The following is an 18,319-nucleotide window of genomic DNA, read 5'->3' as shown; positions in this document are numbered from 1 at the left end:
CTAGGGACTCGGATGCGAAGGTTGCATGAATGGTACCCGAAAGCCTCGTCGAAGAGGTGATGCCTACCTCACGGTGTATCTTAGAGATGAGCATTACTTCCGGGGGAAAGACGAGATAAACCTTGAGTTAGAAGAACTGTTTCAGTTATTCAATCAAGATGCCCTCGACAAAGCTGTCATCAGTTGCTACTGCCTGTAAGTGATTTATTTGTGTAATTAAATTTGTAGCTCATTCATTTGCACTAACAATTATCCTTATTATATTCTTTGTGTACGCTATACATTTAATTATGCAGAATGAAGAAGCTGGAATACAAAAGAGGCAAGCTCCTACCGCTGGGGTTCATAGACCCAAACACAGTTCATGAAGTTACGGTTCGAGACTTCACCAAGGACACAGAGGACAACATCGTAATGTTTTTAGAGAAGCAAGCAGACAAAGAGGATATATTCTTTCCCTACAACTTCAAGTGAGTGTTATATATAACATACATTATGCTTGTGCACCTTCCACTTTATTCTCGTAATCATTGAGCTATGCTTGTGCAGATTCCACTTTATTCTCCTAATCATTGATCTTCGCCTTGGAGTCGTAAAAGTCATGGACTCGAAACGTAAAGAATATGCGGAATGGGCGGACATGGCTGCCATCCTCCAGAGGTAGATTCAATCAATTTCGTATTGGCATCTTCATCTGGTTCTAATTCGAAGATATCATCAACTAATCAATTACTCATTTACTCATTATTTTTTGCCGGGCAGGGCTTGGAAACGGTTCATCAATACTGTTCCGGTAAATGGAAACCGGAGCTTACATTTGAAGATTACCTTGTAAGTAGTACTATATATATAGCTATGTCCGTGAAACTTTATATATGATATTTACTTTCAATACGATGCTTGATTATTAGTTTGATCGAACTATTTTTTCGTAAAGTGTATGAGGCAGGAACCCGGGAATAACTTATGTGGATACTACGTCTGCACCTTCATTCGTGACGTGGCCTGTCCCAAGGGTGGGGATGCCCGTATACTCCAGACTCGTGTACGATAACAAATTTTCACAATTAATCTTAATTAGTACCATCTACTGTATTGAGTTCCATTCATATATTGATCTCCTTTTTTAAATATAGATGATACGCCCGCGGGACACTCTCATAACGGAGGATCAAATAAAAGCAATTCAAGAGGAAATCGCGGGATTCTTTATTACCGAGGCCCTTACCCCAGTGGAGAGCACTATCGGCGGATCGTGACGGCGGAGGATATTCGTCGAGGAGATGTTGTATTGTAAATATGCATGCATTACGTGTACCGTTGACGATGTCGTGTACCGTTGACGATGTCTATATATATTCATGACGATTTTTGTGGTTTCTTGAATGATATATATGCATTGCTGAAACTCTGCCGCGGCAGAGAACGCCTCGTTTCTCTGCCGCGGCGAGAAACGCTGGTACAGCCTAAACCCGTGCCGCGGCAGAAATAGCAATTCCCTGCCGCGGCAGAGAAACCTAGGCCCGGTTCGTACCACGAACCGGGACCAAAGGCCTTTCACCGCGAGCTCCCTGGCCGCACCACGTGTCGAGGCCTTTAGGCCCGGTTAAACTTTGAACCGGGACTAAAGGGTACCCCCTTTAGTCCCGCCTAATTGGTCCCGGTTTGGAAAACGGGACTGAAGGCCCAAATGGACCGGGCCTATTGCCCCATTTTCCACTAGTGAAATCGGCCAAAATTCAAATGGTCAAGAAAATCGAGGAAACTGAAGAAAGCCAAAATTTGGGTGTTACACGTGTGGCGGGGAGGTCCATCGGTGGCGCAAGAGTCTTGCGTAGGTCACGTGGAAGCTTGCTGATCGCGGGAAGGTAATGCAGCACTTCTACTGAGATTGCACCTGCTTGGGCTGGCAAATTTTCATTCAAGCAGTTGGCCTCTCCCCGTTGCATTTGAAGTTTGGGTATTCATTCCTTGAAGACCAATATTTTGGTCTTGGAGAGAAAAATATGGGTATCTAACAAAAAAAAGTGTATGAAACCACTTTCTACATGCATGCATGGATAAGGTCCGGTCTTTGGTCATGCACCAATGTATGCATGCATATGCAGCTAGCGACCATGAATTGAATGCAAAGCAAAAAAAGTTGTGACTTCATCATGTACTATCCCGCATTGCATGTACTCCAGTGTTATCCGTTGAACTTATTCTTATCATCATCACCATCATCATCATAATGACCATGACCATCATTTATTTTGTGACCGCCACTCCAATTTGTATAAGCATTCGTTTACAGGGACCAACCTTCTAGCTACCCAATTTATGGGCCGAATAGTGATGCCTAATATACATAGAGTGTTGAGGTCATTTGATTTTTTTCTTGTAATAATGATTTGAGTAAATTTTTGCGATTAATTAACTTAAAGCCTGGCGTTATGATATAACAGAACAATGCTCAAGATGGTAGTACTGTATTATTCAATTGTGCAGCCGGAATGTCCATATAATTCTGTTACTGCTTGTAACTAAAGAATGTCTTAGTATTAAACTCTCCCCCTTTCAAAAATATCTAACTTTAAGAGAAAACATGCCGTCCAATTTATTTCTAACTTGAGAAAGGCCCAAATAGTAAAATCTGCCATCTCAGCCGTAGCTACGTGCATTTTTCTAGACTTCGACCATTTATAGACACAGTATATTTAGACTTGACAAGATAAAATGGTACACTTAGGTTTTCCTTTAGAAATGGTTGCTACAATTTCATGTCTCTTACGTACATTTAGCACTTATTTCTCCTCAAATTTGGAATTGCAAAAAAAATGTACAACAAGCTTTTTTAATGCGCTTTTCATCTAAATTAAATTCCACGAGGTTTAGACAATGTTAGTAGTACATGACCTTGCTGTGCCAGCTTTTTTTTTTAATTCGTCACAAACTTAAATTCTACTACCGAAATATTCTTCGTGCACATTACAATTTAATGCCAAGGTTTCGAAATATTACATGCAGTTTGTTAGGACAGTCTCCAAAAGTGGGAATTCACCAAAGACTTGAAGTCTACCATTGAAATATTATGTTTTCATTAGTCATCGTTTCCTAAGACTACTCACAATGGGAGTATCATAGCTAGTATGCATGCAAAAAGCTGATGTGTCACATCAATTAATAATGAAAGAGATGATAGTGGTATCATAGGTAGATACCGTATCATAGCACGTAAAACTAGAAAAATTGATGCCAAACAAATCTTGTACACACTTTTGTATTGAGATTCTACAAATCAATAAATATATGTAACGTATGATACTACTACATAATACTATGTGTTGTGAAGATAGTATCGTACACTAGTATCATATGCATGATACTAGTATATGATACTCCCAGTTGTGACTAGTCTAATGAATGAGTTAGTTCCAAAATCATTTGTGATGTTTATTCCCTCTATTCTGAAATAGTCTGCATTCTAACTCTAAAATACTCTACATTCTAGATTTTAGTCAACAACAACACTGAAAATAAAGTGGATTTTGCTCTCTTTATTGGATGTTGTTATTTTTAATGTAGCTTGAATTAGTTGTTTACATATCTAAGTAGTACTAATAAATGCAGTACTAGAATGTAGACTAATGGAAGGAGTATTTCCAAATTTATGTTTCAGGGGAAGCAATCGAGGCGAGTACTCAATCGTGGTTTCACGTATATGATGCATGGTTACTAATCCGCTGGAAATGAATGTGAAGCTGCACGTACGTACCATATTACATCAACATAAAATAACGTCACATTAGTATAACATCGATATTGATAATGTCTTTTCGTCCAAAAATCGTGGAGCTAGCTAATGGCCATAAATGCATATGTGGTCGATCGACTTTCATTCATTGAGCAATAGCTAGCACGCATGCATTTAAAATATGCTTGCACTTAATTAGCCGACACATGGTTCTGTAGGATATTTAAGTTCGTGCACCATTTTCCTCCCTCTCACGATCCGGCTTTCAAACTGGAACTAAAAGTGATGGATACACCTTCACCATATTAGTGCATCTGTAGAAAATACTGCAAAAACGTGGACCGCAAAAGTTGTTAGATGTAAACTATAAAATGTTTTGCGGTATGAAAAGACTTTTGTGTTTACGTAAAAACTAAGAGTCTATGTGGGCCCCATCATTTTCTTCTTTTTTCCATCCTTTCTTTCCCCATCCTTTACTTCTCGTGCAATCTCCATCCGCCACACAAGAACTGTCCTCCTGCACCCGCACCGGCCACCTGTCACCTGCACCAGTGGGGGATCCAGGCGCACCCCAGGCCACCTTCATTGCTACAGTGGCTAAAGAGTAAAACAATATCCTATAGAGCTACAAATGAAGCCTGCTAGCCTGGGGCCTGGATCCGCCCCTGACCTGTCACGGACCGTCGCCCGCCAGAGGAATTGAACTCCTCGCCGGAAATTTGGTCAGATTCAGCGAGTCCAGTGGAAGGGCGCGGATCCTCTGAAGTTCTTGTATTACTGTACCGTACAGTAGTTGGGGATATCTGCCCTTGATTCTAATCTAACGGGGCTCCTTCCTTTGCAGTTTACTCTAAAATCGATCTCCAGAACTAGGTATGTATGGTGTACATACGCGGGCCGATGTGCGGGGAACTGCAAAACTGTCTCAGGTCAGCCAGTTTTGCAAGATCTATTTGGCACACTTTTTTTTGAACCAAAAACGCAAAAAAAAAAAAAAAAAACAGTTATTTACAATTTGTTTGATTCCACTAGAGATGCTGTTTCCAGCCAAAATGATCTAGGGATTATTTGTAGATAGAGTACGCATGCAACCTAGCATGTTGGCAGTACGTTCCTTACTTCCGTACATATATTATATTACGGTACAAGTACAGCGCATGAAATCTGCATGCATAGTGAAAGCTTCATAACTCGTCCTTGTTAATATAGAGGTCATTAGGGCATCTCCCGCCGTGGCCGGAAATGCGTATGGCACCACCTCCAGCGGAGCGACGTAAAGTGACCGAGTCGCTCCGGTGGGTGGAGAACAAGCTGAGGGAGCTATACGCCGCCGTGAGACCAGGACAACCAAGCCAGTGAAGACTTAGCATATCTTGTCCATGGAGCTTGCCCCTGCTTTTCCTGTGTTTCGTCTTATCACCGTTGTTATTCCCCTAGTCTGTTGTTACTTTTGGCTAAGCTGTATGCCGCAGCACTGTAAACCTTGTTAAACCTGAGGGCTTTATTAATTTAAAGTCGGGCACGCTGTTGCCTTTTATCTAAAAAAAAAGTGACCGAGTCGTCCGCGGAGACGCAAACCTGCCGCAAGTATGCGCCAGGATTGCGTCTCTGCGGACGCGCAAAGTGTCCGCTCGCGTATCCATCGGGCCCGCCTGGCAGCGAGTTTGCATCGAGGGCATCGCTTCGGCGATCAGAGCTTCCGCGTCTGCGTTGTAGCCTTCGCCATCAATGTCGCAGCTGCCTGTTCTTCGCGCACACTGGCGGGTGGCGGCTGGGCTTCTGCGCCGCCTTCCATGTCATCGTATCCCGTGCGCGGCCGCCCTTAAAAGACCACCAGTCGCGTTCCTCCTTCGCCCACACCTCCACTCGCACCACCACCACCGCAGCGCCATGGGGAAGAAGAACGACTTCGAGGCCTCCGACAGCGGCAGCAAGAGGATGCCGCTCCCCATCACGTCGGGGAGGCTAATGCACGGCAAATGGTTGTCGTGCGAGGCCTAGTCCGGCGTGCAACTGCCTGGCGGCTGGCGGCTTAGCTGCCGCCGGGTGCCCATCCCTCTAGTCCCTGCGCGCGAGCCTGACCGGACCGCGGAGATCCGACGAAGGAGGCGGTACCTGCCGCCAGACCTCCTCGCCGATCCGACATACGCCATCGACGCCGACAGTTGGCGTACGTATCTGTCGACCGTGACGGATAAGAGAAGAAGGGCGGGCTTCATGGGCAACAGGGATTTTCCCTTCGGGGCTGCACCGCCGACTCGTCCACGAAGACAGGAGGCGCCGCAGCGTCGTCAGCAGGAGCCGACGCGCGTGCAGTACAACGACGACGACGACCGCGACGACCAGGACGACGACGCCTACGCCGCCTATGACGATGAGGATGACTACATCGAGGCGCTCGCGTACCATAACGAGGAGGTGAAGGACGACAGCGACGACTACGTCGCGGCCGTCTTCCACGAATGGCAGCAGGCCGTGGCGGAGGGCCGCAATTTCGAGTTCCCGGAGAACATGATGGACGACGAGATGGACGACGAGATGGCGAAGCTCGGCGTCCTCGTCTCTGAGAACGATGCGCCTGTGCAGCCGCTGCTGCCCCGCTACGCCACCGACGTCATGCCGCCGGGCCTGTCGGAGGATGAAGCCCTTCCACTGGCGCTCCAGGACTCGGCGGCGCCACAACCGCCGCCGTACAACCCCTGGGCTCCTCCTCCACAGCCGCAGCCCTGGGCGCCTCCTCCACCGCCGCCACAACCGTATCCCTGGGCGCCTCCACCGCCGCCACAGCCGCAGCCCTGGGCGCTTCCACCGCCGCCACAACCGCAGCCCTGAGCGCCTCCACCTCCAGCACCGCCGGCGCGCCCGGAATACGCTCCCCCGGATAGCAACTGGCTGTGGGCAATACCGGAGCTCATCGTGCTCGACAGCGACGAGGAGCAGCAGTAGGCGTAGGTTTTTTTTTTCATGTTTTAACTATGTAAATTATGTTTCATGTTTTAAAAAAATGATTCGGCCAAAAAATGCGTCGTGCCGCTGGAGCCACCCTCGACGCAAACGGACGCGCGATCGATTTCGACCATTTCGGCCGACGCAAACGGACGCGCGCGGACGCTAAAATGCGTCGCGCCGCTGGAGATGCCCTTAGTTCTCATCATAGTCACTCTCCACTAACTTCGACCAAATCTATTGAGAAAATTATGTATATATACAATATCAGATATACACGATGTAAAATATATTTCATGATAAATCTAACATTTGGTTAAACCAGAGATAATGGAATCGGGGGAGTTCCACCTAATCTTTCAGTGCATCTAATCATGATTTTTGGGTTAAGTATGCTTTTATCTGCTGGTCATTGACTATCCTAATACCTAGAAAGCTCTTAGAGCATCATCATGTATCGCTTATCGAGTGTTTTTAATAAATATTAAGTATGGTGTTATCCATGGTTCTCTTGTTTCGAGATTTATGGGTAAAACCCATGCATATGAGTGCATCATATTTAGTAGTTTCAGTTTCATCTTGCTTTGAAATAAATTAACTTTAATATGTTGGACAAGAATAGAATATCTCTCTATAATCAAGAGGGGATATATAGCCAAATAAAGTAAAAAAAGATCAAAAGTAAGTGGTTCATTATTCTGGAGGTTGGAACAGAGATGTGGTTTTGTAGGACAAAGAGTTAGGAAGTGATGATAACAAGGGGACTCCTGTTCAACTTAGAAATCTTTGAGTAAACTGAGGGTCATGGATATTTCAATACATATGCTCCATTGAAAAGTGATCGCAAAGGTGGGCACCCAAAAATTCGGTTAGCCATGGAAAGTGAAAGACAGAGGTTAAGTAGAGAATATGACATGTTTGAAAGATCTATAAATAAAGTTTATACTGGTTACTAAGAAACAAGACCGTAAATTGGTACCATCGAAAGTGGTGAAAGTGTTCGAACAAAGTTGAACTTGATGTATATATTGTTATTAAAAATCTCTTCTTTTAACTAATTATCATATGAGAGTTTGTATCTTTTCTGGATTCAATAGTAAAACAAAGATCAGTACAATCGGTACCTTTGAAGCAAATACAAAACTAAGGATGGTTCAATTGTTCAACATAAATAGTTCATGTTCAAAAGTTGGGTGTAATTGCTATGGCTTCTATGTATGTTTCCCTCATTTGCATGATTGATAGTTTATAAATCTTTCAAGATAACTGAACATGCATAACCTGATGATACAATGCTCGTATTTAGTTGATCAATCATAAGCTCATTGATGTATGATATGATCTATTCGCCTATTTGCTCGAAGATGAGCAAAGGTTTAAGCTTTGGGGAGTTGATACGTGCATTTTGTATCATCATAATAGGAACTTACAAGACTAGTTTATATTTCTGTGCATTAATATATCATTATTTGAGCATTTTTAGATGATTTATGTTACTTTCCAATAAAGCCTCTTTATTTTGGTTTTAACTCTGTCTGGCAAAAAAACCTTCTGTTAGTATTTTTGACATTACAGAAGTTCCGGGACTCCAAAAAGGGCAAGGTGGGAGTCTACGCTTCGGAATTTTTGATACGAACAAAATGCGATGAAGTGGGACATTAGGAGGTCAATGTGATGGGAAATAGAGAAGGTGGCGCGGGTGCCACCCTAGGCCGCACCACCTGGGCTCTCCATCCCTCGGACGTAGTCTCGCCTCCTCCTTTTGCGTACCTCCTTGTATACCCGAAAACCTATCCACATAGGAGGACGGAGCTTTTCGAGAAACAGAGTGCCGCCACCACCAGGATCATTGTTTCGGGGGTTAGATTGGTCCTTCTCTCCACGCCATCTTCACCACCATCGTCATCAACACCGTCTCTGTCAACCATGTGCTCATTATTCATCACCATGAGTAAGTAGTTCTCTGTAGGCATGTGAGCTCGATGGGGATTGGATGAGATTGTTCATGTAATCATGCATATGTATCGAGATTTGATGTGTTTATCTTGAGGATATTCTTGTATGGTGTTGATAAACCTTTGCTATGTTTAATGCTTGTTGTTATGGCCCGAGTGATATAATTTCAGTACTGAAGTTTTATTCCTCCATCATACATATGAGTTTGGTATATATCTGCAAAGTGTATTGCCAATTATTATGTTGAACCTGCGAATCCTAAAGTGAAAGTTAGGGAAAACAAAGGGAATATATGGTAGTTTGAGGATAATGTGTGTTCATGGACTACTAATGCATTGTTCCGGGATATTCGACAGGGTAGACCTTATTTACCCGTAGTTCCAAGTTGGCCGTGGTGAAATGGGCATGTAGGAAAATAGATGTTGGCAAATTCTCTTGGTTAGGACGTATAACTATATTTGGAACACATACCTAGAAACAACGGAGTTATAGATGAACACTATGTTATTTGTATTATATCATATGCTCAATCTTATTCATGCAACACTAAAGTTACAAGTTCAGTACTTTCGGTGAAAATTGGAAATATACAATTATTGTCTAGTGTTTTGTTTTACAAATTTGATTCAACTGCTTCAATCACCACTTCCTTTTTGAGAATATTTATACACATGTGTGGTTGAGAGTGACACCTCAGTTGCTAAAATCTTACTGGTATTCTTGTGTTCCCCTTGAGTCGAACTATAAACATGGATAATACTTCCAATCAAATATTTCAACGATCACCTATACTTATGGGCATCAGTGTGTTGTGAGCTACGGGATCGTGGGTGTTTTCTATTTATAGTGCACCCAGAGGCATGTGTTGTTGACACCTCAAATCCATGCAACTATGAGTAAGGTGCTTCCACAACTAGTGAAATGCTTATAGATAGAAATAGATACTGTGGCACATTTAAAAAGGGGTGCTCCACAAAAATATTTATGTGGCGCATAAAAAAATATGCTCCACGAATGGTTGGAATTCTTTTGTGCATAAAAAATATGCGCCATAGAATTGAGGCGTTCTGTGGCGCATATATTATGTGCCAGAAATAAACATAATAGTGGCGCATGTTTGTATTTTTAAGTTCTAGATTTCTCAAAATTTTAATTTTTTTGATAATTTAGAATTTTAAAAATCTCTTCCATTTTGGAACTTCTAGGATTTTTATATTAGTTTTTAAAATTTCTAAAAAGTTTTTATTTTGAATATTTTCTAATTTTTATATTCTTTTGATTTTATGATTTTTTTGAATTTTAACATTTTAGGTTTTTTTAAAAAAATTAGAATTTTTTAGATTCTTTTCTAAATTTTGAACTTTAATAAAAAATATTTTTGAAAAAAAAGTTTTTAAAAAAATTCAAAAATTTAGAATTTCTCGAAATTTTATTTTTTAAATTTTTTAAAATTACTTCATATTTAGAAAAAAAAATTACATTTTGTTTAAAATTTTATATTTTTTGGATTTTTAAAATTTTTCAAATTTATTTTAAAATTCTTGGCTTAAGATGGTTGATATGATACTAATATCAATAAGAACTATAGCAGAATAAGGGTTTCTCAATTAAATAGAACTTAGATGTTAAGCATGCTTAGGTTGGAGCAGTTTGAGGATGGGCCACCTAGTGAGAAGTCGTCATTTCAATATCATTTGAGATATGTTCGCAGTGTTACTAGATTCAAAAAATTCAAAATTTTGATTTTTTCTAGATTATTTCATTTTTTATTTTTCCTGATTTTTTTGATTTTTTTATTGTTTGAATTTTTAAGTTTTTTAAGAATTCTGTGGAGCATATCGTGGATACGCGGCACAAAATTTTGATAATTCTGTGGCACATGTAGATATGCGCTACAGATATAAAATTTAGTGGTGTGACTTCTGTGACGCATGGAATATGCGCCATCGAAAGTAAGAAACGTGCGCCACGGATATGCAGTTTCCTACTAGTGTTCATTATTCTATGGCGCCTCTCTAGTTTGTCTCTTGGTGTAAGTGTGATGTATATATATGGTCATATAATTCATTTTATAGTCGGTTGTGGGTTAGCCTATATGGGCATGTCGGTTTACGGGTTGTAAATTTGTCCTGGGATGAGTCTCGACAATGACAGTTGGCTTTTCCTACATAATTCTTACTAGCTTAAATTATTTGTGTGTTTATTATACGTGATGCTTAAATAATTTGTGGGCTTAAAGGAATTAGTTCCTTTGATCAGAGGCTTAGATTTTTAATCTTACTAGCTTATTTGTGCTAGCTGAGATTTATTTATGTAAGATGGATATTCTCAAATATTCTGATGGATAAAAATGAAAATGTATTTTCCGTGACTACTAAAGGAAAACTCATCAAGACAACATTGCTTCCCGTCCCAAGGTTCACGCATGTGCACAATATGGGCTACTTCTAGCAAACTATGTCATGCTAAAGGTCATGACCTAGCTAATTTGCCCTAAAAGCTGTAGAATTTCATAGGTGGTAGCTCATTTTGTGAAGCTTTTTTTTTAGAATATATGCCGTTGTTTGTAGTTTTCCTCACAAATACGTCACATAAAATGATTTTTCCCAAAGGTTTCACATTTTTCTAAACCTTGTTGAGTGAGTTGTAATAAATTGGGACCTGTCTAGAATGACCTTTCAAAAGAAGGAGCACTGCAGGACACATCGAAGGGAACCACACGAAACCGACATCGTACCTCTAACAAAACAACAAGTTGTGGACCTAAATATGAGTTTTTTTTCCAAAAAGTAAGGAACATGCGATATATGACGCTTAGTTCAAATCTGCCCCCTTCTTGCCACTAGTAGAAAACTGGCCTTTCGTCCAGGCCTTTTGTCCCGGTCCAGTCTGGAGCCGGGACAAATGGCCAGGCCACGTTGCCCCGAAACCTGCTGGACGAAACATAGACTTTTGTCCCGGTTCTTTAGTAACCTTTTGTCCCGGCTTGAGGATCGGGCCGGGACAAAAGGGTCTGAGGCCATCTGCGCCTGCTGGCAGCCCTTTTGTCCCAGTTTGTGGCGAGGGGGGGGGGGGGGGGGGCTGCACCCCTTAAACCCTAAAGGAGCAGCGTCCTACGCGCGCCACGTAGAGGACCTTTTGTCCCGGCCTATGTTACAAGCCGCGATAAAAGGGGTGACCCCTGCGCGCCACGCGGCTGCCACGTGGTGGATCTTTTGTCCCGGCTGGTAAGCGGGTCGGGATAAAAGGTTGGGCCTTTTGTCATGCCCCCGTTGTCCCGGTTGGCCAACCAGGACAAAAGGCTCTTACGGCCCGGAACAATAGGCCTGTTCTCCACTAGTGAGCGAAAGTGGTAGGACATCGTAGAAAATAACATGAATTCCTGGAAAGCCAGCACACAACTGGTATGTGACCAATATTATAGAAATGGTGTTATATTTTATGGCATAGTTTTCATACAGTTGCAGATTGCACTTCTTGTTGCTCCATCATAAATGAAAACCATTTTGGTAGTCTGAAAATAAAAATGGTTTTTTTCTTGGCTAGAAAAGAATACCCATAAAGCTAACGCTGCTTCCCGTTCCAAGGCACACACATGTTCGCAATATGGGCGTGTTCTAACAAATGATTTCATGCTTAGATCTTTCCTAACTCATTTGATCTAAAAGCCATATGATTTGTAGGCCGGACACACCAAAGGAGTGTGAAGCTCCTACAATAAGCGTACGCTGGACTTCTGCCAAACCTACCTACAGTAATAGTATACCACTTTTATACGATGGCCGTCGATGACGCTTGCTTTCTAGGAATTTCCTTTAGGAGAAGCAGAGAATTTTTTTAACTACATGTCATTTTTGGATTGTTCTTGATTTGTTTTAAAAAACATTTATAGGTACATGGTATGTTATTTCGATGAAAATACAGGTCCGTGCAATTTCCTCTCGTGTGCCCCACCTAACCGGTTGAGAGCTATACTACCTTTGTCCCGCTTTACATGTCATGCGCGTATCCCTACGTCGCTAATTTAACCACCGTAACATAAGATGTATACTATAAAACATATATCATTAAAAAGTTTACATGTTGTACGTTTTAATTGTATATTTTTTATAGTTTATATCTTATATTATATTAGTTCAATCTTGAAATACGCGTCCTCGTCCTGTAAACCGGGACGAGGGAGTAAGTGAAAATGTTTGTCGGGTGCTTTCTGTGGGGCAGTCTGTAAACTAGTCCTTTGTCATGTGTATTAAGTGAAACTGGCCCTCATTTCTTGCAGCAAACTAGACCCCATCAATGAAACACATATGGATCGCCCCAGCCAACGTCGTTCTCAACCATCCGATCATGTCCAAAGATTCACATTTGCTCCCACAAAATACATCACACCGGCGCCATCAATCCTCATCCCCCTCATCCTCTTCCGCCCGTCGCATAAGTCGCACACGTGCTTCTGCCCGTAATACATCACACACGTGTCAGCTCTTCCGCCCGCCCGCTGCCGCCTCCTCCACTCTCGCGCTGCAGCTCCTCCTTCTTTCTCGTGATGTCAGGATGTGGTGCCGGCTAACCAGATCCCTGTGGCAAGGCGGTGGACGAGACCACCTCCAGGCCCATCCCTTCCCTTGTCCGCTGGCCGCGAGCTACTCCTTCTTCCTCGTGTCAAGGAAGTGTTCACCGGATGCCAGGCCCCTCCCTTCCCATGTTAAGCGGCCACCAAGGTCGAGAGCGCGGCACCACGGCGACTGCTTGGTGGCTGGACGTCGTGGTGCAGGTGGTGGAGCTAGGTTGCGAGTTGTGGCGAGATGCCTTGGACAATGACGCACACCGAAATGAGGGGCAACAAGAGCCAGATGACAACGGGGAGGAGGGGAACACAGACATGCTCCACTACGTGCTCGTCGGAGCTTTTTTTAATCCACTTTACTCGGTTTGCCGTATGTCAAAGAGATACACTTGAGAAAATAGTGTGGCTTTGCCATGTTTAAGAAAAGACTCTAGGCGAAGATGCAACATCCTTACATCGGCTATTTGCTTTTCTTTGCCGGATGTCGCCCCTGTACACATGATAAAGTCATTTGCCGAGTGTCACCCTAGACACATAAGAAAGGCCTTTGCCAAGTGTTGGCGAAAATACACACTTGGCAAGTCCGCTTTGTCAATGAAACATTTTGCCGAGTGCAAAGCCCGTTGACGAGCATTTTTAGGCCTTTGCCGTGTATTTTCGGTACTAGGCGAATATATGTTTTCCTGTAGTAGTAAAATATGATATTCATTATACAAATACACATAAAGATTTATCCTAGGTGGGAGTAGGGGGCACGAGGAGACGCATGGTTGGGATATGGCCAAGCAAGGTGATAAGCACATAGTCACACACACATGGAGGCCTGTCTAGATCGGCATATCTGCCCGCTTTTCTAGAAAAAAGTGAAAATGCTGTTCGATTGTGGCACAAATACAACAAATACATACATCTAGAAAAAGGTGAAAATGCTGTTCTATCGTGGCAAAAATACAACAAATACATCCATACGTCTATGATACGCGACGCGTTGGAAAGCATATGAAAACAAGTAACTGATCTATCTCTCCAGAAAAACACTTGACGTATGCTGGTATATATGCATGTGTTTGCATGCATGAGCAACGTGAGCCGGCTGGCCGGTCCCATACATGCGTGCGTGAATTCAGCAGGGAGCGGAAATCCTAAACCTACGGACTGGTGCGTTACGGGCAAATCTACGGGAGTACGTGTGCATCGCTGGTTCGCTGAATTTTGGTTGCTCCCTTAAAAACCGGGCCATAACCCTGTTTTCACCCCTAGCTGCTGTGTAACGTGGGTGTCCGTAAGTGAATTTCCGTGAAATCTATCCGTATGTGTAGCTTTACTCGGGCCTGCCCCTAGCCGCTAACTGATCAAAACTCCTCCATGGTTTCATGCATGGAGGTTTGTGATAAAGGTTAAAAAATATTATGAAGGTATTGGAGGACCCCTGTAGTATATTTTATATTTATGGTTCTATATTTTATCATATACAGCGCATCCATGCATACATCACTATATTTATGTATGTAGTTTTTGTTAATGGATACAGACCATTTGTGTGATCTGCATCATAACGGAAGCATCACCAAATACATCCATTTTCCATGAAGATGAGACACGAGTGCATACGTAAACAAGAATGACACCAAAACAAAGTATGCAAGTCTGGTAATGGCATGGCATGGAGAGGTTCGAGAGACCTGGGTACCTGTCGCCACCGGCTGTGGCACCCACAGAGAATGCCAAGCATTGCACAGTTGGAAAGGAATAGAAGCTATCTATCTATCTAGCTTACCATGCATGCATCCATCCGTTGCCACAGGAGACAACATAAAGATATTGCCAAAAAGGTGTAGGTGGAGAGAGCCTTCTCTGTCAAGTGCCTTGCCCGCACACGCCTAACTGCCTCCTATTTAACCATAGACCTCCTTTGCAAAGCTAATCATATTCCCCCATAATCACACAGCGGCCCACAATTCTCTTTGCAGCATACAGGGGGCCTCTATTTCCTCACTAGTTACTACTCAGAGGGCAGAGGGGTGCCATGGCAGACCACCTTCATCAAATTCAGCAGCAACAACACCAACAACAGGAGCAACAACAACTGGATCTCCCGCCGGGGTTCCGGTTCCACCCGTCTGATGAGGAGATCATCATGTCATACCTCACCCCCAAGGTGCTCGACAGGACCTTCGTCGCCACTGCCATGGGGGAGGTCGACCTTAACAAGTGCGAGCCATGGGAGCTGCCCGGGAAGGCGAAGATGGGGGAGAAGGAGTGGTACTTCTATTGCCAGAAGGACCGAAAGTACCCCACCGGGATACGCACGAATCGCGCCACGGAGGCGGGCTACTGGAAGGCCACCGGAAAAGACAAGGAGGTTTTCGGCACGCCACGGCAGGTGCTCATCGGCATGAAGAAGACGCTCGTGTTCTACAAGGGCAGGGCTCCAAAAGGGGAGAAGACCAACTGGGTCATGCATGAGTACAGGATCGAGACAAGCAAGGAGCAGGGGCCCTACGCCACCAGTAGCGCCGCCGCCGCGGCTATCATCAATGCAGCATCCAAGGTATTTGATTGAATACTTGATTATTTCTTCTCATGAATATATGAACATGTACCTAGCTGGATCGCTGCTGATCGTATGTAGTAGTCGATTAATCTGTAAGTAATTCATTTATGCGTTTGGTGTGTATGTAGGATGAGTGGGTGGTCTGCAGGATCTTCCATAAGAGCTCTGGGATCAAGAAGGTGGTGATGCCATCGTACACCATGGCGGCGATGTCCATGTCCATGGGGCAGCAGCAGCAGCAGCAGAGCTTCCTCGCCGGTACTCCATGCATGTTGCCTCCTCTCACGGACTACGCCACCGCGTCGTCATCCTCCCTAGCGCCACCACCGCCTCAGTTGCATACACCTTCGTACCAGCTGCATGCAGCCGGCCCTGGTACCTCGATGATGGGCGCGGCCCTACCAATGAAGAACGAACACTACTTTGGGAGCCACAGCCAACACCCGATTATGGCGCCGCCCAGGCCGCCCTTGTCATTCTACCAGCAGCAGATGCCGATGATGGACCAGGGCTTCATGGCCGGGGCAGGGCTGGCGAGCGGGCCGTCTTCCATGGTTTCGCAGGAGGAAGCCGGGACCACGCTGAGCAACAACGAACAGAGCAACGCCGCTGAGATCTCGTCCGTGGAGATGGGCATGGATGGCATGTGGAAGTACTGATGATCATGCATATATCCATGCTGAATTATCCAGCATCAGAAGGTCGATATACATATATATGTGTGAAGTTTGAACTGCATTCGATATATTCTAGTATGATCGTAAAGGACGCTTGTATGCATATGAACTGCATGGCTTTTATATGCTAGCATTTCGATTGTTTGTATCTGTACTGGCTTGTATATGCACCACCGGTGTGTACCTTGCATGCATGTCCTGTAAAATACATGTTTTAAACCTATATGGAATAATTATTTTGTTTAACTAGAAGAACTAGCAGGGTGGCAGTGCACAGCTAGACTTGTTTCATTTTCATGTGATAAAATTGGTCTTTTCAATCCATCTATCACCACGAATGCATAATACATTTTTTAACCGTTTACTTATTATAATATCTGATGATGTACGATGTAGTTTCGAAACTAATTATGTATCTAAATTAGCAATCAAATACGGGACTGAGACATCGCGCGACCATGGCCGCGTCCACGGACATTGCGGCGCCGCCTTGATCTCCCAACGCCGACCTCCTCTGCCTCCACTCCGACCAGATCCGACATTCTTGTCATGTCCTCTCGCCGCCCATCCCAGGTTCGTGGTAGGCCGTGGCCCTTGTCTCGCTAGGACACCGATGTGCCATCGTCGACCCAGGATCCACCGTCCATGAGGATGCCGGTGCCCCCCATGGGCAAGACGGCTGCGCATTCCTCTCGCATGGCCGATCCAGCCATTGGTGGGTGTTTGGCTCGCGCTCGTAGCCCGTTAGGCCCGTGGCATTGGCTGCTCCGACCCTCTACCCGTCCACCATTGCTGCTGCCATGGCCCGTGGCGCCTTGGTCCAGTTTCAGCCTTTGGGGATGTCGCTGCATGCTACTTTGGCCCCTGGGGCTGCCGGTCTTCCTCCGCCCGTTCCCGGCCTAGAGATGCTGAAGCCCGGCGTGCCGTTGCTACCACAATCATTGGTCTCAATATGGAGAGGTGGCAGCTGCTTCAATGTCGCTCCACCTCGGTGGTGTTGTGGCATCTAGGTGTTGGGCCTCCCTCGCCGACGAGGATGATGAATCCAATGAGGAGGAGTTAGCCCCGATGACGTTGCGAACTACCAGCAGCTCCTCGCAGGCCAGCGACCCTGCCGTGTTGGTTGAGGGGCTCGGCTCCTTGTCGTTGTCGCCATCGCCGGTTGCCTCGGTGACATAGGCATCCCCAATGGGCCTGCCGAAGATAGTACCCTGGGTTTACTGAAGACCCACAGGTCGAAGAATACAAAGTTCGGAAGCCCAATTAGTGTTAAGGAAAGATAGAGTTGTATTAGGAAATATAGAGATTTGTAACTTTACGGGTTGAACTCAGAGAGTCTCCCGGAATCTGTAAACTTGTGTAACACAGTATCCTCGGCTCCGCCTCCTATATAAGGGGGAGTCGAGGGACAAAGAGAGGATCGAATCCATTGTCAACATAACCCTAGTTTCTTAATCGTCGAGTACTTTTCGGCTGAAACCCTCGAGATCTACTTGCCCTTTACTTCCAACTAAACCCTAGTCTACAATCCGTAGGCATTGATAAGTTAATCTCTTGTCAATTGGCGCCGTCTGTGGGAATTAGAGGCGACAAGGAGCTGATCTCGATGGCACGTTCAAGATCGTCGACTTCGTCGGTAGCAAGCAACGCGATGGATAGAGGTAAACGGATCGAAACTGATCTAGTCGATTTTGATCATCACCCGCCCTCCCGTTTGGATGCATATGCGTAGTTGGAGGAGCCTATGGAGATGACGTTCGGAAGGTTCCATTTCCGCGTCGAGAAAGAAGGATCGTATCGTCTCGAGGTTCCGTTTTCGTCGGGATCGTCGGCGGTTGATTCCGATTTTTTGGATTCGTCATCACCGTGCGAGACGGGCGACG

At 44.5% G+C, this 18,319-nt stretch overlaps 1 protein-coding gene across 1 annotated transcript; it reads left to right on the top strand.

The window, feature by feature from the left end:
* Window positions 1-15,231: 15,231 nt before the first annotated feature.
* LOC124667444 (NAC domain-containing protein 20-like) lies at window positions 15,232-16,418 on the top strand. The gene is made up of 2 exons (XM_047204725.1): window positions 15,232-15,756; window positions 15,888-16,418. The coding sequence occupies exons 1-2, from the start codon at window positions 15,232-15,234 to the stop codon at window positions 16,416-16,418; spliced, it is 1,056 nt and encodes a 351-aa protein (XP_047060681.1).
* Window positions 16,419-18,319: the final 1,901 nt, after the last annotated feature.

The sequence above is a fragment of the Lolium rigidum genome, chromosome 6 (genome assembly GCF_022539505.1).
Source record: "Lolium rigidum isolate FL_2022 chromosome 6, APGP_CSIRO_Lrig_0.1, whole genome shotgun sequence".
NCBI classification, from domain to species: Eukaryota; Viridiplantae; Streptophyta; class Magnoliopsida; order Poales; family Poaceae; genus Lolium; species Lolium rigidum.
The sequence above is the reverse complement of the archived record's forward strand: the minus strand, read 5'-3'. Positions and strand labels throughout refer to the sequence as shown.

What these genes read in the sequence shown, in the direction of transcription:
- LOC124667444 (XM_047204725.1), top strand. Translation starts at nt 15,232, where the DNA reads ATGGCAGACCACCTTCATCAAATTCAGCAGCAACAACACCAACAACAG. An exon ending in TCATCAATGCAGCATCCAAG is followed by an intron (nt 15,757 to 15,887) that starts GTATTTGATTGA and finishes GTGTGTATGTAG; the next exon opens with GATGAGTGGGTGGTCTGCAG.